Source organism: Neodiprion pinetum, chromosome 4 (genome assembly GCF_021155775.2).
Source record: "Neodiprion pinetum isolate iyNeoPine1 chromosome 4, iyNeoPine1.2, whole genome shotgun sequence".
Taxonomy (NCBI): domain Eukaryota; kingdom Metazoa; phylum Arthropoda; class Insecta; order Hymenoptera; family Diprionidae; genus Neodiprion; species Neodiprion pinetum.
The window spans coordinates 27473221-27496827 of NC_060235.2; the positions used below are offsets into that span (position 1 = coordinate 27473221).

The 23607-nt window shown below is 39.6% G+C and overlaps 1 protein-coding gene across 4 annotated transcripts in view; it reads right to left on the bottom strand.

Moving 5' to 3' along the window:
• LOC124216682 (uncharacterized) overlaps window positions 1-23607 on the bottom strand; it is a 45720-nt gene that overhangs the window by 3434 nt on the left and 18679 nt on the right. The window contains exons 1-6 of one of the 4 annotated variants that reach the window (XM_046621492.2): window positions 20641-21038; window positions 10257-10751; window positions 8884-9046; window positions 7699-7839; window positions 7230-7354; window positions 146-7045 (exon numbers count right to left, since the gene is read on the bottom strand). In XM_046621492.2, the coding sequence (XP_046477448.1) occupies window positions 146-7045; window positions 7230-7354; window positions 7699-7839; window positions 8884-9046; window positions 10257-10659 (7732 nt within the window). In that variant the 5' untranslated portion in view covers window positions 10660-10751; window positions 20641-21038. Of the gene's footprint in view, window positions 1-145; window positions 7046-7229; window positions 7355-7698; window positions 7840-8883; window positions 9047-10256; window positions 10752-20640; window positions 21039-23607 lie in introns of those variants that run through there. The other 3 variants (XM_046621494.2, XM_046621491.2, XM_046621495.2) reach the window with 3 other exon arrangements.

Here is a 23607-nt window from a genome sequence, read left to right on the forward strand (position 1 = left end):
CGGTATAACCCACAATTTTTTCATCCAAAACTGATAGCACTGGTACTCGAAAACGTAAAATAAATAGTGTTTTGAAAAAAAAAAAAAATAATGACGAAGAAGAGATGTTGTTAAAGGATGCAGGGTTTGCAACATACTGACTCACCGTTAGGACATTGGAATTCGTCGAACTGGCATTTCCATTCCTGGCAGCTTTTCTCGTCACTACCGTCATCGCAGTCTTCAATTCCATTGCAAACGAGGTTTCGCTTAAGACACTGGCCACTTGAGCATTGGAAATTTCCTGGACAACCTTCTTTTTCGCAATTGAATTCGTCGGATCCGTCTGAGCAATCATTTTCCGAATCGCATTTCGCGGCTAAGCTAACGCAGTAAGCACTATCCTTAGATGTGCCATTGACGCATTGAAATTGTCCAGCAGCGCACTTTGAGAAAAGAGGGTTCGGCAGTTCAATGGGACCACCTGTGGACAGCTTAACGCTTTCGATGATTGAAACAGGAATTTCAATTGATCCTGTCGTTGTCGTGAGTTTTTCAGTTACTTCATAAGTGTTTTCTCCTTTGGTAACAGAATCAATGCTTGCCTCGGAGGAACTAGTGCTTTGAGCTAAAAAAGTCTCGTGATTACTCGAAACGTTATCAGTTGTTTCGATCTTTGAAGTATTGTCATTATTTTGAACATCGGATGTTGGATTAGGTGCAGCTACCGTTGTTTCTGCTACTGGCAAGGTGTCTGTACTATTATGTTGCTTAAGATTTTCTTCAATTTGTACTGCCTCGGGTACAGCGTCATTTATTTTCGTAATATATTGATCGATGACACTGCGAGTAGTTGTACTGCTTGGATTATTTTGTATTAGCACAACTGTATCACTTGCATTCTGGTTTGACTCTATTTCTGGCCTATTTTCACTGTCAGTTCCAATCTTTGTTTCGATAGATGGAATATTGGAACTCGTTGAGCTGTTTTGAATTGTTTCTTCAGCAGGAATGTTTGCGAAATTCTTGGAGATGTCCTTAGCCTCAGGCGAGATGATATCACTCAATGATTCTACGTGAGTGTTATTTTCGTTGTCCATAACATGAATCTCAGAGTCAGTGCGAGGAAGTAAAGTTTCACTCTTATTATTTCCTAAAGTCATCTCATGAACTACCGCTTCTGATATCGTTGGTATATTAGGCTCAATATTGTCTACGATTGTTCTAGGAGAACCCGAGGTATTAACCAACGTCTGTCTGGTCGAATTTTCTTCTTGCTGAACAGACGGTTCATTAATCATTATTTCTGTGATAATTGCTGGAGGAATTTCAACAGAAAGCATTGTTGTTGTAGGTGTTTCGCGATCTTCGGCAACTGCAGTAGCCAGGTTTCCTATATTTTGAAAGCTCAACTCCTTTTCCTTCTTGTACTTGTACTTATCGAGTGTCTTCTTTTCAACTGCCTTTTTCTTAACATCTTGCTTCTCTAACGGAATTACTCGTAATTCGTCTTCGGACAGTTCATCTTCTTCAACAAATTTAGGTTTTCCAGTCGGGGTGAAAAGTTGCTTGTAATCAAATTTATACGGCATTACATCATCTACCACTGCTTCTGACACGGGTCTGATATCGTCCGTTGTTATCATCGGACTTTGTGTTGTAACCTTCGTCTCTTTGTCCTGCTGCATTTCTGTCTCTTCCGGAATTGAAGGCGTGAGCTTTTTCAAAATGGTTGTCTTGTATTCCGAGTTGGTTGATTTTACATTTTCAATTCCTGTGAGATCAGGTTGTGGAATTTCTGTCTCGTTGTGTGGTTTTAATTTTTGCGTTGAATCCTCAACGGTTTCAGTGCGCTCTTGCGGATAGAGATTGCCGTTTTCAGTAGCATTAGTATTTTCAACATTAATTAGCACCATTCCATCTTGAACAGAAGGAAGTGTCTGTGATTCGGTGGTGAGATGTAGAACGGGAATGGATGTATTTTGAATATTTCGTAAATGATCGTTGCCCATTTCTTCTTGGTTCACTTGGCTATTGTTGTTGATCAAGTGCTCATGTTGACCACGTTCATAGTTAATACTATGATCCATCAGCTTCTCTTCACTCTGTAGTATTTTTGCGGGAGCTGAAGTGGTAAAAATCTCATTTTCGGTTGTCTGTAACTCATCAGGCATAATGGGTACTTGGGTAGTAGCATTGCCTTCTAAACTGGATCCGTGGATAAACATTGGCGGTGGTAGGACTGTAGCACTCTTTTCACCTTCGCCTAAAACAGCTGACACGGTGTTTGTGTCGTTGGTTTGCTGGTCATGGTGCTTTTCAGTGGTTGTTGTCTCGTCATTCTGAAGAACAGTTTCGGTTACAGGAATCATTCGTTCTAATTCCAACGGAAGAATGGGGATTTCGGTAGTAAGCTTAGCCTCGTTAGAATGCCCGTTAATTATTTCCGGTAATATCGTCGTTTGAGTATCAGAGATCGATTCAACAGTAGTTATTTCTGTGTGATCGGTAAGAGTATTTGCATCAGCTTCAACATTGGTATTGTTAGGAATGGTTGAGACTTGTTCTCGAGTATTTTGTACCGGTGTTCGTTCGTTTAAGTCGGTATAAGAAGAGTGTGAAATTTCGTTGTGTTCCGTAGATTGTTCGGTTAAAGTTTGATTATTCTTTACTATATCTACATCACTTTGAACCGGTACCACCGTCGTGTTTTGAGCATTTGACGATGCGCTAGTATTACTTCTATCGACTACATCGTTTATGTTTTGCCCCTTATTTTCTTCTCCGAAATGTTTAGCTAGATTCGATTCATTTTCGTCCACAATATCGTTATAGTGATCTTCAAAAATTCTCTCGGTATAATCAACTACAACTTTCTCCGAATGTGCGGGTTTCTGTGTGTCTGACGATGTATTACTTATTTCCTTACTAGATGTTGAAATGTTTGCAGTTTCAGTGGTACCTTCTATAATTTTCTTTTCGCTATTTTGCGGCGACGAGCTTTCGTTTTCACTGTCTGGTACAGCTTGACGGTTGTCGGATGTTTCATCGTCATCCTCTAACGGTATAACGCTCAAAATCTCTTCCGAATCGTTTGTTCCCTCCGAGTGGATAGAAGAATTTACAGCAGGTTCATTTCCACGTTCAGCATCGGTGTGAACTTCATCCTTCGAGGCCTGCCCAGCTTTATCTTCGACCGACGATTCATTAGTCACATGTAGATGATGTTCGTTCAAGCCATTATCAATTACGCTTACCGACTGATTGTGACCATTCCTGTTACTAAGATCTTGCAGTGATACTTCCTCGGTGTTGTCTGTATTCTGAAGATTATTTGAATCTTCCGAAGATGTGTCATCGGGATTATTTTCCAAATGAACTTGCGTTGAACTTTCCGCATTTTCAACAGCAACACCCGATATAATTACTGGTTCTTGATTTCTTACATCTTCTACAGAGTAACCTTCTTGGTGCATTTGTGTTTCATTGTTAATTTCAGTAGGAACAGATAGTTCAAAGTCAGTATCATTCAGGTGTTCACGAACTTCATTTAAGGCACCGTTAAAGTAGATGTTACTCGAATCACTCTGCAATTTGGATTTGTTACCGCTTTCCTCAGAATGATGCGCAATGACGTCTGGTATGTGAGCATCGAACGGGTTCGGTTCATCTTGTTCATCTTTATCCAATCTTGGAGCCTTTTTAGATATCTCTTTCTCGTGTTGGATGTCTGGTAAGTATGGTGACATGTTTTCGACGTGCTTCTCATCAGAGAACTCACCTTTGTCTGCAGAATGTTCAACGGAATTCTCAGCAAAAACTACCGGATATGATGGATGTTCAGTGACCATGGAATTCTCCGGTAGGAGAGATGGTTGCTTCGGACTGTTTTGTAGCGTTTCAGTGTGATCAATGTTTTCGGTTGGATGATATTCGTTAATTTTTGCTACATCATCAAGCTTAGAATCATTGTGAATTGAGTTTTCCGTTGAGTGAACGCTTGCAATTTGCTCGGGCGATAACTCCGGAATTATACTATGCGCGGAGTGTTCAGTAGAAGACTCTGTGTTAGCGATGACCATGATGTGCTGGTCGTCAGATGACGTTACATTTTTATTAGCCTCTATTAACGGTTCGACATTTTCACTTAAGAGCTTTGGCAGTATTTGATATACAGTTTTCGGCATGTTTTCTATAACGTTGTATTCTGTTGTTTCCGGTAGTGTTTGCTCATTACTCGATGTACTCGGGATGCCGTCAATTCCGTTACTTCCAGTATCATTCATTGTCGTCAAAGATGGTTCGACCATGCTGGAATTAGATTTTGAATTTGAATCTTCACTGGCAAAGCCAGATTTCGCTTCAACCATTGTTTCAGGCATTTTCTCCGACGTATTTACTCTTTCAGGCTCTACGGAAGCTGACGGTTTGATTGTAGCTGTAAAGAATGGCGCGGAGTCTGATTCTGATTCCGGTTCTTCCGCTAGTTCAATCACTGGAATGCTCTCTCGAATAGGCGTTGGTGTACTTGTAGGTTGAATCACTGAGTCCAAAAACGAGTCATAATCAGGAATAGCCTTACTCCTAGATTCTCCAATCGTTGCTCCTGATACTCCTTGAGGCTGTTCGAATTTTTCGACGGTCTCCGTTTTATTCTCGGATTCGCCTGACTGTACAGTTTGAGTCGCAGGTGCATGTGAAACGGTCGAATTTTCTCTCGACTCTGTAACCGGAGCTGCTTCACTTTGCGATTCGGATGGAAGTACGAAATGTTGTACCAGATCATCTTGCAATGCGAGATCATTCACTGGTGCAGTAGAGGATTCAGCCTGAGTAACTTCAGGGTTATTCTCGGACCGCAAGTTGTGTTCGACATCTGCTCCGGAAGCAGTGACGTTTTCGAATTGTGCTGGATTCTGTGGCACCATAACAGAAGTTTCATTGTTCATGCCTTGGCGGCCTTCAAGATGATAAATAGAATCAACGGACGGTACGATATTATGTTCAGGCTCATTTTGGCTAGGTTGCGATTCATGAATTGGTGTGATATTCGAAAACGGTAATATCGGCTCTGTTTGATTATCACTTTTCATCGATTCAGAATTTTCTTCGGCCTGAAGAGTTTTTCCTGATGTAAGATTATGTTCCGTTTGTCCCTCAAACTCCTTCTCAGCTTCTGGCATAGATGTGGGTGCAAGTGTGTTCCATTTTTCATCAGCGTTGGAATTCCCGTCAATGGTAGACTGACTTTTCGCTCCCGCAGAGTCTCCAGAAACCTGCGAATATTCAGTAGACGATGGTGTACCTTCTTCAGATTCTACATTTGTATGCAGGACAGTATTGTAATGATCCGAAGAAACACTTGGTGAATCAGACTCAGGTCTGGAATGTGTCACCAAAGTGGACTCGGTTTGAATTTCATCATTCGCGACCGGTTCAACTTTCGGTTCAGCCATTAGTGTGTTCTCAGGTTCTGGTTCAACAGATGGTTGCGGTTCGGATACTGGCTCCACTGGTTCGACGAGTTTTGTTGTTGAATTCGCAGCTGTCGTTGTATCAGGCTCATGTTCAGCAACCGTCACTTTTGGTTCAGGCGCAGGTTCAGACTTCGCTTGGGGTTCGGATTTAGGCTCAGTTGCTGGTTCAGGCTCAACAGTGGGTTCAGGCTCTGCTTTTGGTTCGAATTTTGGCTCCGATTCAACAGAAGGCTCAGGTTCTGCCTTTGGTTCGGACGTTGGTTCCGGTTCAACAGAAGGTTCAAGTTCAACTTTTGGTTCGAACATTGATTCGCGTTCGACAGAAGGTTCGGATGTTGGTTCCAATTGAACAGATGATTCAGTTTCTACTTTGGGTTCAGATACTGGCACTGGTTCAACGGATGGTACAGGCTCTGCATTGGGTTCGGATGACGGTTCCGGTTCGACCGAAGGTTCAGGCTCTGCGTTGGGTTCGGATGATGGTTCGGGTTCGACGGAAGGTTCAGGTTCTGCCTTGGGTTGGAATACAGGTTCGGGTTCAACAGACGGCACAGGTTCTGCTTTGGGTTCGGAGGTTGGCTCAGGTTCTGCTTTGGGTTCAGAAGTCGGTTCAGGTTCTGATTTGGGTGTAATAATTGGTTCGACCTTCGGTTCGGACTCCAGAGTAGGTTCAGGCTCTGACTTCGGTTCGCCGGTGGGCTCAGGCTTGGATACCGTATCAGGTTCATACATCGTTTCATGATGGTGTTCGTGCATCGTAGGCATCTCGGAAGTAATATGGGGTTCGTCCATCTCTACGGGTACGGCTTGCGAGTTGTCTAATTCCTGGTGTATGGGACTGAAGGTTGTCTCGTGTCCTCGGCTTCTTCCTTGAACGCCGTCTTGCGCGTATCCTTCGGTGCCGTGAACGTGAGAAATGTCTTCATTCATGTCGACGTTACTCAGATCGTTCTCGTCGCGGCAACTCGTCCCGTCCGCTTCCAGCACTTTCCCGTTCAAACAAGAGCAAACGAACACACCCTCGGAATAATCGTACCGGCAACTATCACTGCAATTCATTTCACCGTGTTTACAATCGTCGATCAGACGATTGATGTCCAACTTCGACAAATGGTATTTACCGACCATACTGCCAGTCTCCTGCAACGTCTTTTCAACTTCGTTCCTCATCTGCTCGGGCGCTGGTACCGGAGGGTAACTGATCCTGAATTTGACTTCTCCATTCCTGCTGATGTTGTAGACTTTGACAACGGACAAGTTCGCCACCAAGTGCAACTTTTCTTTCAAATTTTCTTCAATCTCTTGCGAAACGTCTCTGTAAACCCTCGATTTTGGATTGTCCATGCCTTCCGTCCAGTTGAAATTGTCCAATGTCAATAATCCGTCGAAGGCCTTTGGAACCGTTTCATATAAAGTTTCGTCGGTTGTTTGCCACAGTGGTAGAGTTGAGGCTTCAGGAGGGGGACTAGCGGGCGGGTTTCTCATATATTCTTGACTGCCGGATGTTTTGATGTCGCCAAATTGGCGTGAACTTGTGTGTCCGTCACTTTCCAAAGGCTGCGTCTCCTCTTGCGTAAGAATTACACCAGCTGAAAATGAATAAGCTGAATTTATTTACTGTGCGAACATGATCGAGCTGTCAATGAACAAACTTCCGAAATACTTTGACTTTCGCAAAAAGTCACGCACGCAGAATACATTTGCGTGTACAATTAAATACTTTCAACGCTTGACAATTTCAGTAATGATCATTAGTTCGAATGTTATACGTACTTGCGGCCAATATGGCAATAATAATAGCAATGGCCAGAACCAAAAGACCGCATCCCCAGCAAACTATTCGTCTCCAGTACGAACTTCGAGACCTTTTGTCCTTAGTGACGTACAATTTTTCTCCTCTGCAACATAAAAAAGTTAGAAGTGAACGTTTGGCAATCGATAAGGGAGCAATGTTTTTTTTTTGTTTTCTATCTGTATGGGAAGCATTTTGTACAGCAGCAATCGTACCATCATAATCATCTGCGACCAGCCACGAAGTTATAAGAAGCACCTATGTAGTAAAATTATATGTTTTCTATAAACTAAGGAGTCTCTATAATCTAAAACCTAGACATGGGTATAATATAAGTAAATCTTTAGTGCGATGTCTGAATCCCCATAACATGTTTTGCTCCCCAAGCTGTTAGTGTCTTGACGTGCCCACGCGATTTCCATCCTCCAACTCCGTGAAACCCCTGAGTACCTGAGGGCATTCCGCCAGTGGGAATAGTCGACCAGTCCAGCAGTCGGGTCTCTCAGGCTAAGTCCTTCGCGCCCCAGTCCTGGGCCCAAATCGAAACGAACCCCAGCCACAGTCGTTTCAACTTCAGCATCAGGACTTCTGCTATGTTCAGAACCAAAAAATTCGTTCTAACTAGTTTCAGCTCTAAGCTAGCTATCTATCACAACTCTATAAACGCTCTAATGTACGCCATATTCTGCAATAGATAATTGTAATATCGTCGAGCAAGCATGACGGCGAGTCATTTCCTAATGGGACGAGAAGAGGATAGATTTTATATTAATGGAAACCATAGACCGTTTTTAACCTATTAAATTCGATTTTTATGATGTACGATGTTGTCGTGGAGCTCGCGCAGTATTTAATTCTGGCAAACTGCTTATATGCTGGTCAGAACTATATTTATTTTTTATATAGTTGGTTGCTTTTCGAAACGAATCTGTTGACAGTTGAAGGAGGATGGAATGTGCATTTTTATTATATTGAAAAAAGCCGATCGTGTGTTACACAATTAGAATAGCGATCAGGCATGTATACGTAAGCTTTGATCTTTCAAGTCAAGTTACGTATTTTCGAGTCACAGAACAACTACAGAGAGAACTCAGACGATCTACTTTCGCCTGTGCAAATAGTTTTGACGAAATAAAATCAGTCTAAACTACGAGTGAAGTAACGAAACTGGCGTTAGCGAAGTCTTGTTTGATCTAAATTTCTGCGACAGATTTTGTGTAGCGCTAATTTTAAGAAAGCATATGTCTATTTCTAAGTGCATAACATTATTATATACAATGGTTTTACGAACGAATGAGAACCTGAACAAAAAATACATATCTTGATTATGATCAGTGTACAATTTTTTACGATTAAAGAAAGTTATGCTTGTTCAATACATTGGCAATAGATAGACGCTAATGTGTTTTAAAATAAGGATTAATAAAAGAACTTGGTATTTCTATTTATTTCTTACGAACATAATTGTTTTTACGAAATTTAGTTTCATTAACGTAGGTTTCAACCTTTAAATTTCTATTTTCCTTGTGCAAACTTTTTCTACGAAGGATTAACAATCCAAAACCTGTAGCAAAATTAGGTGAAGACGCGTATCGATGTACATAGTTAAGTGTGGAAATTAAAAATTAATGTTACCTGATGTACTTTCTGTGCTCGTTTACGGGCACGAAGTATTCCTCGTAAGGGTCTGCGGGTACCTCGCAGGCTTCCTGGCCTTTACTTTGTGCATTTGCACCGTTGTAAGGCCTCATAGACACCAATTCTAAGTTAACGGCTTCGACCTGTTCCTTCTTTCCATCTAAAAATATCACCAGAGATTGAGTTAATTTTCCAATTACGATCTCAAAGCATGTAAAAAAATGAATTCTGTATCGTTTTTGCAGTTGCTACAACTGACCCTCATACAACATTAAAAGAAACACTTTGTTAAAATTCTTTGTTAATTTTTTTCCTTCCATTCCATTATTAGCTACTCATATATATACTCTACTTTGATCGATTGGCGTGACGTATAAGTGTAATGCGCAGATCAACTATACAATTAAAGTGCGATGAAAGTCTGTCAAGGACATTGCGAATGTACAATCTATGTGACATAGTATTTTTAAAAAATTAGTCACAACGATTACGTTACTGGCGGTTTTATACATATATCGCAAATTTCAGCAGAAACTCTAAGATGAAGCGATTCAGCAGTGGCAATGATAGACATCCATGTACGCAAACATGGCATGACTAAGAATATCTCCGAATTAAATTACCTTGTGGGCCTAAACTTTTACGACCGTTGAGTACGTTGAACACCTCGGAGCAAAAATTCCTCAACCGCGGTCACATTTAAATGTCAACCGATGTTCTCAAGTGTAAGAGACAAAATGTAACCGTCATATGTGAATCGTTGGTTTTATATTCTATCCAAAGAAAAGGAAGACAAGAGTCGTAGAAAAAGAGTTAGCGTCACATTGTTTGAACAGATTCTTACATTCATTATAATAATGGCCTGCAAGGTCAAACGGCCTTCCAATAATGAAATCGAACGCTTACGAGTGGGCTATGAATATTTGTCAATCTGTGAAAGATAACTTTTGGCGAAAAGATCAAGGTTTGCTGACATGAAGTCTAAAGTCACATTCCTCGGTTTCCAAACTCGCGCAACTATCCGGATCAACTATACATAGATTGAGTGATGACATATAATTTCATGCGATTTTAATCGATTTCAAATGATTTCAAGTAACTTTAAAGTTACCGCTTTCCAAAGTGGTTTGCGATTTTAAAAAGTGAATACACGTATGACTGTGAACGAATTCAAGAGATTTTAAATGATCACATGTGATTTCAAGTGATTTCACGCGACTCCAGGCGACGTTGTGCGACTTCAACTGATTTCAAGCTATTTCAAGCTATTTCAAAGTGACTACTTTCCAAAGTGGCTTGCAATTTCAACGAGTGATTACACCTTCATATGAAATCACCCTCAATACCCGAATGACCAATCGAAAACATACCATTGCTCTGTATGCTGGCAGCACTCGTGTTGAGGAAACTGGCGTCATTGTTGTTCCCGTTTCCATGAACACCGTTGGACTTTGTGGCGCTCGGCAGTTTCTCTTGATTATCGGCGGGCAATTCTATCCTTGTCTCAGTCTTGTACTGTGGTTCCGGACTCGTTCTTACCGGTTCAACGTAGTGCTGCGACACGAAGGACTGTCGGTGGCCGTTATCGACCTTCTGACTCGTTGCTGCTGAAGACGCTTCGTCGATCGGCGTCCTGTAATCGCTCTCCACGGTTATCTGACTGTTCTGCAAGCTCTCCGTGTGGCTGTTCTCCAGCGTCGAGTTCGAGTTGTCGGAGCCGTGATGGCCTTCGTCGTTCGAAAACGCCGGGTTGTCCGTTCCTCCGTCTGACATTTTTCACGGATTTCGCCCTTCCTTTTTATACCTAAGTCCAGAGTCCAGACCGGTGAGATCTTTCCCCTTTTTCCTCTGTCATGCGGTCTTTTCTGAAACAGAATGTTGGAAGCGTGGGTTTAGATCCAGGGTGCAATTGGAAATCCTTTGCAGCGAAGCAGGAACCAACTTTTTTAATAACTATTCAATTTAAAAAGAATGTCTTAATAACGATACTCTCTACCGATACGACTGCGACGCGTCGTTTCACATACACAAAAATCACGCCAACGATCAATTTGGATATTCAGGAAAACCCAATCACTTAATGAAAAAATGGTATAATAATTTCATCATTTATGTATACCTAGCCTTTGACTTCATAATGTAAAATGAGTTCCAAGAAGTTAATATCTGCATTTTCATCGACCGGTCTTTCTATTGTGCCTGAGAGATGGTATTTTCTGCCGACAACAATTACAACATCAGTGAATCTGTATTTTTTCTCAACAATTTTTAAATTTAATACTTATAAAATAATTTATTCAATTTTAAAGCCAGTATTGAGATCGTTCAAAGACAGAGAATGCAGAGAGAGAATAGGAAGAACGAAAACAGTAAAAACAGAACCGAACGCGCGTCAATAAAACTGTAACAAAATATTCCCTAAAAAAAAAAAAATGAATAGATCTTAGATGAGCAATTAGCACATAGTTACGAAATTCATAAATAATCATATTGTAAGGTGAAATATTTATGGAACAAGCAAAAATGTCAGAGTCGATTGCAGTTAAATCGTATACCTCAAACATTTACAGATCAGTAATTCTGTGACTCGAAGTATGAAGATATTCGTATCCTCCCTAGCATGCAGATGTAAATGTCAACAAAAGTATAAAACACCGTATAATAATTTATGCAGTACTATATCTGTACTAAAGTGGATAAATTGCGTATTCAAAAGTCAATGACAGGATTGTGAGATATTCCGTTCTACAATCATCGGATCGGTGAGAATTGCCGATCCAGCATCACCGTATCGTCATAATATCACACACCGATTACAGACGGGTATTTTGTCCACTGAATATTACTTCTTCCTGGCAATTTTTTCCCCCCTCAGGTCGTACCTCGGAGGCGATAAACCGGGGCTTCAGAACAGCAAAACGGACGAGAGGTAGAAGTAAAAAAAGATGAAAAAAGGGTGAAAAAACGAATTCACGCGAGCAACTCGGCGCGGCGCGAGTCTCGAAACGCCGCGGCAAGCTCAAGCGGTACTAAAACCGGCTGACCCTGAGACGACGACCACAAAGGACTGATTCACCGGGGTTCTGGCTGGCCCCTGTTGGTCTCGACTCGAGACTGGGTTCGTATTATTACCGAGCGTAATTTAGGCCCCGATTTTCTAACCCCGGATCATCGGAACCGCTGTTTACGCCACAGCCCCAAGTTTCGCGATTTCCATGCGGCAGAAAAACGTCCCTGCGATAAATAGGATCATCTACCACCTTCGGGCATGCGATTCTTCGACCTCTCATCCAGGCATTTTTTACTCTCGGACAATTCCTCCGCGTCCCAGCTTGGCAAAGGTCAGGGTGTAACGTGCCGCTGCATCGATCTTGATAAAACGATCCTGTGGCGTGCGGCGAAATCACCGAGAGTTTGCGATGCTGTTATACTCGGTTATACTTATACCCGGACCGAGTGTCGAGAGGAATGAGAAATTCATGCAGCGAGGAGCAACGCTTCGCTTCGTTGCCCGTGTATCGCGTATATTGCATACTTGGAGTCGTTGCCTCTCTCGCGGGAATTGTTTGAGTCCGGACAATTACGTATCCGGTTCATGTTATACGCGTGTAAATAGTTTGACGTGCTTCGATGAGTCAAGAATCAATTATCTTTGGATTATTGTTTATACTGGAAGCCCGTCACGGTTTCGCCGGCATTTAAATTTAATGAAATGAAATGAAAATTCTGTTTGGATTAAACAATCTTGCATACGGTTGAGAATTATTTGAATGAACATTCATAGTATCTCACCGAACTTAACTCCTCACACAACTCACCTTCTTATCTGTAAGAGTTTAGTCAGCGTTCGCATAAGTGTTGATCCTGATCCGAATTAGCTTGCAAATATCTTTATATCCCCGACACTAATGATCTGTTTTTAACGAAATGTAGCATAAAATCTGGCCAAACGTTGTAGCTATTTACAGGTGTAAAAAAAAAAAATCAAAATCGTTTCAGTAGTTCTGGATTTGTAAACGAACGTACTTCAGAAAGACTTTGACTGTGCGTCTTATATTTATGTAGAAATACCATGAGATAGTTGTTAACATTCAGGAATTCATTAAGTTCCTACATTCGTAAGCTACGAAAATTTTTATAAAAATTCAAAAACAAAGAAATGCTAGAAAAAATCATAAACACGAACCCAGATATCGACTCGTCATTTCAAATCACCTTAAAATCATGGTTAAGAATTGAATAGATTCGGCTGAATTTAATTTCACGGTGATACTCGTTAGGAAAAAGTAGTTTCTACGATTCTGCTCGGCCACTTTTTTTTCATCACATTGGTATCGATAAATATTCAATTTTTCAGCACTCGCGTCAGCTTTTTTTTTTTTGAAAAAAAGCTATGTTAAATTTACCATCGACGACATCACAATAAATCGCTTTTATCCTTAAGAGTTTTGCGTCATTTATCTATGATTATTGTTTTATGCTTGCGGACTTCTACGTTCCAATCAGTGTGCAGAAAATATTCTGATTTTTATATTCTATTTTTTATTTGATATCGTTAAGAAAAAAGCGAAGATCAAGATCTATGCCTGACAGTTTTGAAGAATTTCGAATATGCTGTAGGAATAGATAGTGCGCAAAATCATATTTGGTTTTCCCAAAACCAATCTGCGTGCGTATACCGAGTAACAAAAAAAGAAAGAAACTAATCGTAAGCGTGATTTCACGCATCCCCGGAGACATTTTTTTTTTAGATAAATTCACTGAACGCTGTGATTAAAACTTTCAAAATGTAACGTCGGCTTGGATATAAGATTTTTAGTGAAAATGATCACCAGAGATGTTTAATTTAAAAATTTTGATGACGATTTTGTTTGTGGAGATTTTACCGATGAGTTGTTTTTTTTTTTTTGGACGAGGAATCATGTATGCCTGTTTTTCAATTAGCGGAATATTACAGCGTTGGAGTAGGTGGACCTTTTAAGTTACGAATATTTCGTTACGCAAACGAGTTTGAATTACAGATATTCTTGAAAATCAATGCCAGTCAGCGTGTTTACCAGAACTTGGAAAAATTATCTAAAACCCACAAATATTCGCCAAAGATATACTTATTATAATAATAATATACTATAATAATACACATTGCAGATACCAATTGTATAAATATGTCAGTAATTACATCCATGTATAAGTTTGAATTCGAATACGTCATACATTACGCTTCGATACTGTAAAAACGAGCGTGTTAATTGAGCAGTTTGTTTTTCGGGTACTGCAAGTCAATTTCTGTCTTCCGCTTTACTAAATTCGTAACTTTTAATTTGTCAATATTTTTTTTTATGTCTGAGTGCATAGAGATTATATATTTCCTAATTGATCGGAAGATAAGGAAAGAAAATTTACCAGGCATAAAAAATTTTAAAAGTGATAAGATAGATGCTCTGCAGTGTCTCTTGCGGAACCAAATATGAAAATAACATTAACGAACATTAAAATTTTGTTTAATTTTGTTTTACCGTCGCATAGCACAGTTAACAATATAATTAAAGTCCGAAATTTTTCTAGCGAGGCAGCATATTTTTGGTTTTTGGATTTAACATATTTCTCATTCCAGGATCTGACCAGTCTGTGATAAATGACAAATCAGGCGTGTTACGTTACATTCAATTTTGAAACGGATCAGTGTTTTCAATTCATATCAAATAATGATAATATAAATAACGAATTGGAAAACGACTAAAAAACTTATATTTTACGCATATGTTAACGTGAAGATTATGCGGGTGAATCGGTAACACACACATCGCAGATTAATTGCTAGGAATGTGTTTTATAATGGTCGGCTGCATGCACTATAGAAAACCTGAATGACGGGTAAAAATCGCCAAATCGAGTGCTTTTAAAATCGGTTCTCCGTCCTTGAGATCTAATATATACGCTGAGAGAACGTGTAGTGGCTGTTATCCGGTACTCCGTCAGTTATATAACGTTGTGTGCCTAACTTATCGGTAATATAAGTATATCAAGCGTCCGAGTGTAATACGCTACGTATACAGAGACGTGTGAGCGTGTGATGTACGCAAAAATCGCCGCCTTTACACTTTCATCGGTACCCTTACGTACCCTGATACTTTATTCTAAAAATAACGCGCCGACTTGAGAAATTATCGAATTTTCCGATATTTTTGTCACCCCGCAGATTATACAAATTATATTTATATCGGTGTGATAAGGTAGGATAATGGATATGAGATGACGCACGATTTGGTGGGCAGTTTTCTTTGCTTTACATCCGTTACACATATCGACGGAGATTGATTGTGTTGATTTTCAAAATTTTCAAATCCTTCAATAGAATTCTGCAGCAAAAGAAATTTTGAATTATACAGGTTACTGCTTTGGTGTGTTGCATACAGTTCTTGACTATTTTCATGTTTTACCTTCAAGTTGAAAGAAAATGGTGCATGCATGCACATCATTACATGATTCCGTGAATTTTCATTCTCTTCGTTGTATAGCCCCATTTATGACGAATCGAAATCGAATTTACTTGCCAGCCAAAAAACTGTTTTGTACTAATTGTAAAATATGCAAAGAAAAAGGACAAAGCATTCATCTTCTAAAATTTTCAGCAAAAAATAATTACGTTCTTAGTCTTTGACAATGTTTACAACATCTAAATCATTAACGATTATACCATAATGCGTAAGAGCGTGAAATTTTTTGCTCTCTTCAACGAGTATTGTAAAATGAAAATTTTCTTCAATTAAAAACGTCCAGGCTGCCGTAACATCGATTTTTTTTTTTCCAAACAGTTTTTGACGATGAAAGGGTGATTCAATACTTTTCATCTGAAAAGATGGCTTCAATAGAAATCCGATGATTACGTGGTTTTTGTTAATACGACTTTTCAGTCCCGAAATATGATCGAATGAAAATTCTATAATTTCAAGAATTGGCAAAGTTTATCTGCTGAAAAATGCGGAACGGGAACTCGCCTAATGTCGAAAAAATCAGGGGTGATACTTCACAATGTGGTTTATAAAAATCCCTCACGGTAAAGAAATCGAAGGTGTCGAGGTCTGCTTATAAGTACAGATAAAATTCGTCCGATACTAATATCTGGCAATAAAAATGAAATATATCTGTTAAGAATTGGGAAAACCGACACTTTCTTATCCGTGTAAAAATCCATGCCTATTCCAAACTTGAAATTGTGTGAAAATGATAAAAATTGCGTTTAATTCATCGCGCGGTTCGCCTGAAAAAGATTTCATAGCATTTACACACAACAAAGAATTTCCAATAACCGCAGGTTACAAGTCATTGTTACACATATTTTCTAACCTGCATAATACACGTGTTACGTGATTGCATAACGCACACCCGGTTATGGAATAATAGCCGGCACGGCGGCATGCATCATGGCCGAATTAAATACCTACAGTGACGAGGATTACTTCTCCCGCTGGTTGTGAGATACATCGCGTGGATGAGAAGATAATGCACGAACAACGCGATTATAACCGACACACGGGCTTGACTTACAACGCGCTGTTATTGCGTAGCCGTATTTCTCTGTGTATATTGCCTATTATATACTTGAATGACCTATGACGCCGGCAAATGTGGGGGAGCATCTTCACGGTTTTAAGAATGCATAGTATAGGTGTTATACCTATATTTTGTACAAGAAGCCGTCCTTACACCGGTTGCTCGGTGTTGCTTACTCGACCGGATTACCTAAGTTACTTTCTAGACATTCCGCGCGAGACAATATTACCTACCTCCACGGATTGTGTTCACGGGTATTGGTGATCGCACACTTCTATATCTGCTGCACGGTGTAACTTGAGTGCAGATGTCGATATTGAACGTGATTGAAATTTTGCACGATGCGAATGGGCAGTAAGATTCGAATTTTCAAATCGTGCACTGTGGTTCGCATGTATTTGAAAACGGGAGAACATTTTTTCAATCACTTTCATTCCGGTCATTATTTTTTTAGAGTTGAAATATTATGTTTCTTTTTTTTCTGTTAACGCATTCTTTGAATTGTCGTCTTTGTCGTAGAAAGATGTGGCGAGAAAAATTTTCTGTGTGAATTGAAAATATTGCTCTGGTTCCAATTTCTTACGGAATCACATTGGAAAGAAGAAAAGGTATTGAAAAAAAGCTTACTCCAAATTCTGTCAAATTAATTCAAATCGGAGTCGCAACAATGGAAGAAAATATTGTAATTACCGTACATCCAAATTGAATTGTAATTTTAACTAAATATCTCTAACAGGTACATATTAATAAATACGTTTGCAGTATAATTTACACGTGCCTACACGGAAAAATAAAAAAACGATATAATTATGATGAATAATTATACATGTATTTTAACTACGATTCTTCTGGTTCGACAAGAATTTTTGTGAAAAAAATAACACGGACATATCGTGCAACTATTTTAATTCCCTTTTCCTTTCGGTCCTGTAACTTGGAACAATAACAATGAAATTCGGTGCGAGGACGTGGCCGCCAGGCGCCATGGCTGATCAACTTTTCACTACGCATACATATAAATATGTACGCACATGTCTGTGTATCGCCATGCATGTACAATTTGTATAGAAATATTTCAACAACCAGCGGTCGATTGGTCACCTTCGACTTCCTATATCGAAATATAAAACGGTCCGATCGCTGCAATAACACGCTGGAAGGGGAGTTGTGACATTTTAAAGATTTCCGTGACCGGTTTCTTTCGGCTCTGTAAACAAAATAGTTGTGCAGTCATGCACGTCAAGCGCAAGTATGCAGGTATTGCCAGACACCCACAGACGCCAGTTTCTACGTATACTCGTATTTAAATACGTTATGTAGGTATTATAATTCACCGGAGAATGTGGCATATGCGGTCCGATAAGCGAGAAGAGAAGAATGCCGCTTATGCGGACGTTGAAATCACCGCGTAGCGAGTGGGGAAAATAAATAAAATACGTGTCACCGAGGAGGAATACCTATCCTGACCAGTCGTTGATATCCCCCCGATGCATATATGCATGCTACAGCCACACGATATACGTGTCTCGGACGAGGTGTGATCATGGGTATGAGATATGCATCATATAATGGGGAAAAAAGACGCGATGAGCGTTCAATTTCAGCCGTGGTATAATATGGGCACCTTTGGGTGCAAGGTATATACGAGGTTATCTAACGCGAGATGAATTATTAATAAAAATCGCCTCTTTTAATCATTCGAACAATGCGGTATAAGGCACATAGGCGTGCATGCGGGTTACATACCCAAGGGTATGTCGCGTGCTTGTACACACACACACACGCGCGCAAAATATACATACATATGTAATCGTGAAACATTCAAGAACAGGGTGCGCCTACAGCTGTAACACTCTCGACTTATGCGTCACCTCGGGTTAAAAAAGCGAATTCCTATTATCGAAGGAAATGATTCGCGTAAAAACGATCTATGTCCTTGTCTATTATAGCTGGATACAGGTATTCTTATGCCCGCATACTATTTATATCGTAGATTTATACAGGCATGGCTCCCTTTCTCCAGGAGACACCGCAGAATTGCTGCAGGGCGTGTCACCGTTTCTCGAATATGCATGTAGCTAAGTATAAGTATTTTATTACACATCTTCCGTACATTTATATATAATATTTTACCGCCCACTATCGTCAGCTTGGCTTGGAAGTTTTGATACTCGCTTGAAAAGCTTCGATTGGGCCGAGAATATATGATTGTATTTACACACTGAGGGAAATTTAATTTGCTGTATGGTTGTTAAAAAATTATATTCAAATTTGCACTGTTTACAACAACGATTTACTTTATGGTTATTGCAAAATTAGATCTGTTTCTTTAGTTTACTACGTTTGTTCAGTTAAATAAGTCCTTGACGTGAATTTATTGTTACGACAACATCAAATTGTCACCATGAAAATAATTCAGGACTGTACAGTAGCCATAATTGCGAAAAATAAAACTTCGCTATTTGACAAAATTGATCAAATAAATGATTTTCAAGCTGACAGATTGACCAAATTTTTGTTTTTATCGTCCAATTTATCTACAAACGGCGCTTAGAATACCTACAACGTGTATAATAATGGGACACATCCATCTGCAGAGTGTAGAGCTATTATTAATGTATTTTCCGCTAACGAGCGTGTAGCCGAGAATTGTGCAGATCTTGGAGCAGTACATACATATATAGGTATGTAACACGACGGGTTAAGGGAAATACAAATAATCCGGTTATTATGCCAAGCGCGTCTGTTGAAGCCGACGACGATAATTAACTGAACCATTACAAACTTAAAACGGGTAATTCACCGCGTGCGGTTTTTCTTGCGACCGGCGTTGTTCGTTCTTCATTAATATTGTATGTAGTGTCATTCGGGATAGAATGAATGGCACGTGCTCAGCACCGGAGAAGAGCATCCGCGTCTCGGCCATTACGCATTTTATATCGTTTTATCCCATGCGTCATAATAAATTTAATTCATTGGGTACTCGCAGAGGAAATCTCTGCATCACTTGTTCTTCTTCTTCTTTGTATTGCATTTTTTTCTTTTCCTTATTTTTCTTCATTATGATATCATCGAGAGAGAGAGAGAGAGAGAGAGAGAGAGAGAATAGGATAGAATAGAACAAATTTGATTATACTAGGGTAGCAAACCCAGAAGTATAAATTAACAGCCCAATAGCATAGAAATACAAATTTTAAACTTAAAATAAACTTAAATCTAAGAGAGAGAGAGAAAGAGAGAGAGAGAGAGAGCATACTTGACGTAGTCTTGTCGTGCGATTCGCTTGCGTTTTGAAACGTTCAATGTTCAGCCGAGTTTTGTACGTCTAATTAATACATCTTCGCATCACGTCGAACACTCTCGAAATTGTTATTTCAATATTGCTGGAATCGTGACTTTATTCAAATACAGATACGTGCGATTAAGCAAAGCAGCCAATCGTGACGATATAAACTTTTCCAATCGGTATAATTAACTGACGATTTGATGATTTTCTTTATCGGTGTTACGGCCGGGTCGATGAACTGAAAACTGTATCTCATAATTTTTTAATGTATGCAAAATAGTTTAAAAAATACCGTCTTTACAACTGCGGCTTCATATTCGAATGAACGAGACAATTCTCAACAGTGATGAATATCGAACAAAGTTTTAAATTATTTTTTCATTTCATCTTTCGACATACGTCCATCATCGAAATATCGATGCTTGGAACAGTGTTGATTTATAATGATGAGTTTTTCATTAGCAATATTTGAAAAATCATTTCTTTATTACCACACTATTATCTACTGTTTTACAGCCTAATATAACCTAACTTCTATTGATATGCGGAGCTAATTTTGCTTTCAATATTCTCGTATTTATGATTGGAAAATCAATTAAGTTGGAAACATATAAGCATTGATGATATATTCGAGCGGGATACTTTCTAAAACAACATCTGTTTCAAAGATAAAGAAAAAACTGGCATCGTTAAAAGACTTTTTGTCAAAATTTCGTATCTGATGGAACAAAAACATTTCAACTAAGAAGACTTTGGTGATGACTATCTATGTCAAACTAAATGTACTCTAAATGTAGTCGCAAATTATGAGCATAAGTTGTAATTAGAGTCCGATTTCATGTGCGCATCAGTCTAAAAGCCTTCTTATTTCTGCTCGTCGTAATTTCGCAAGGTAATAAAAAAACAGGACTAACCTGGTTCCTAAATAAATACCGGCTCTGGTTGGCGCGAACGTTATACACCGCATCTGGAGAATGTCGGCTGCAGCCTTTCACCGTACATTTGTTTTTCCCAATGTTCAATTAGCGGTCGGCCGCGATGCGATGTGTTTTCGAAGAGCTCGAACAACCGTCTCCGAGCGATTCCGAGCGTACATTCGCAGTTGAAAGCTGCAGAAACGTCCTTGGACATTTCGTCCTTGCGGAACCGCAGGATCATCTTTCGCTGATCAAAATGTACGGCGCATTCGGAGCTGCGTCGTACATATCAAAATTAACCGACAGGGATCTGGCGATATTCGTAGGTGATGGTCAAAAAGTACATAATGGCCGCTGGGTGGCTTAGGATTTGTTGCTTGGATTTTATATTTTGAGCTTGCACCGTAAAAAGCTAGTATAAAAAAAATAACAATCATGTCATGTAATATATATACGTGACAGCAAAAAATGGAAACAGATATAGATTCGGCACATTAAAACTTTTATATGTATAATTTTTTTTTTTTTTGCCAGATTTCGTTGCAGACCTGTGTAATATGACGCTTTGACCATTGATTCACGCTTCACAGCGTTAAAATTATTCGCAAGAGAAGATGTGTTATTACAGCTGCCGTAATATTTCCATGTGTCAAAGTTCGGTATAAAATTAATCATTTTATCAGGATATCAGATACAAAATCGCACTATTTTACCTTTTAGAATTTTTTCACAGTCCCGTTCTTTTACTACCTTATCGCATATTATGTATATAGTTACATTACGTCTGTCTAGAAGAACAGAATTAACTTTTTTTTTTTTGACACGGGCTCAAAAAAAAAAGAAAAAAAAAACACCAGTTTATGTACAATTTCAGGTAAATATGTACGATGAAATTAGTTAAAACATAAATTCTTTAAATACCTGTAGAATAAATGTTGGAACAAATTTTGACGACGGTGCTATATCATATATTTTCCGTCAATTCTCTAGGTATCTTGATTCTCGCATTTTTCTACTTTTGACCGTATTTTAAAATAACAAGGATCGAGTTACGGGATTTCTGAACATTCGTCGTCTTGCCCGTTCATTCGACTTTTCGGCCTCCACCCATCGAGGATACCATCGAATACAGGGGCAGCCGAGACTCGGGTTCCACATCACGCCGGATCGGTTTGATTAGAAAGTGGGACAGCCAGTCGGACTGCAGTAGCAGCTCGTGCCACAGCCCCCGGGGTTAGCCCAGGCTTACATAAAGCCCTGCGCGCGTACTTGCGAAGTCTCGACTGTCGCCGGGTTCGCTCGAGGTGCGCGCAGGCGAGCAAACGCTTGCGGATTAGGTTCGTGCGCAGCGCGCTGGACCAACAGCCGCGGGCTCTGCGCGTGCGCACGGCGCCGCACATGCGGGCAAATCGCATTACGGCCAACACCTACGCGTCGCGCAAGCCTCGTTTGCCCACACACTCTTTTATTCCATGCATACAGACACGAGCCGGCGACATTCCTCATCCGGCTACCGCGGCGATTCTCTTGAGTTTAGAGACGCAAACTGACGCTGCCTGCGCCGCCTGTGTCAATAATCCTGTGGATTTTGCTCTATGCAGAATATACTCGTTAACGGACTCAGGATGTGTAGCGTCAGAGAATTTTTGGGGAACCGGATAGTTTTAAGAAATCTTACCATGCAGTCTGGATAAATCAGGGAGCTTATGTCGGTGAATTCCTGGATAGTTCCTTGGAATTTTTACGATTTTGTTTCGTTATACCTCGAAGGCAAATATTATAAATTAAATTTGTAGGAAACATATTGGTGTGAAAAAGTCTATGTGTATAAATTGAATTCCCAGCCTTTGTGAATTTCACGAAAAATTTCAAATCTTGCCAATAACCGAAAACTCAGAGTAATTCACTCTGTTCAATGCGTGTTACATTCTCGAATTGAACTAGTTGTTTGGGTATGATTTGTTTCATCCTCGAAGGGGCGGACGTGGGTAAGACGGGGGTGGGGGCACGTATGACGTAGGAGTAAGCGACGTTTGGTGTCTTTCAACGAATTTATCGTTTTCCTTATAATGTTCCCTCTAAATAGTTTATGTGACACTGATATAATATTTGAACCTAATAATTCGAATACAGGTGTTAATGTCAGCAGAAATTAGTGCATCGGCAGGTGAGAAGAGAATTTTTCAATTAGCGCTTATATTTCTGTCACAATTTTTGTTTTCGTTATAAATTAGCTACCGGGGCAAGACGGGACAATGCTATGAACTGTAACCCATCTTGAACCATGCCATATTCGTAGGCCAAATACAGAGGTACCGTGCATTTTTACCCATTTGTCTGTATCTCACTGTAGGTACTAAAATCGAATACCTCTTGTTTTAGGATGATGAGAAACTATCCCCACTAGCGTTTCCCGTCTTGCCCCACAGGCCCTACTAGTTTCGATTTTTTAATTTTTATGATAAAAATTGATTAAACTTGAACGTCAATTGTAAGACTGATTGCCAAAGAGCTGCACATATCTTATTAATATAATACTAAAATTGTAAAAATAATGTGTTTTATTTATGTTCCAAGCTTAATGTCCCCGTCATGCTCCACCCTTCCCTACCTACATGTACCTATCATTGCCTATTGTCTTCAAGTAAGAATGACGAATGTTTATTGAAATGTTGAGTAACTCAGATTGAGAAAAATTAGATTAAATTCAAGTAAGGTTGACTATTTCAAGTTGCAATGAAGACATTACGCATAATTTTACCAATTTGCATGAAAATAGTGAATTTCTTTGGTAAGGATAGACAGTTGAAATATATTCTGTAAAAAATCAATATTTTCGACGTAAAAGTGGGGAAATGTCCGAGAATTTGATGAGCCATCGAATCTAGATACTCGGTAATACTGAAATTGAGTCTAGCGGCGGTGGGTATAAAGTAGTGTACGAAGAATCTGACGGAAGAAAGA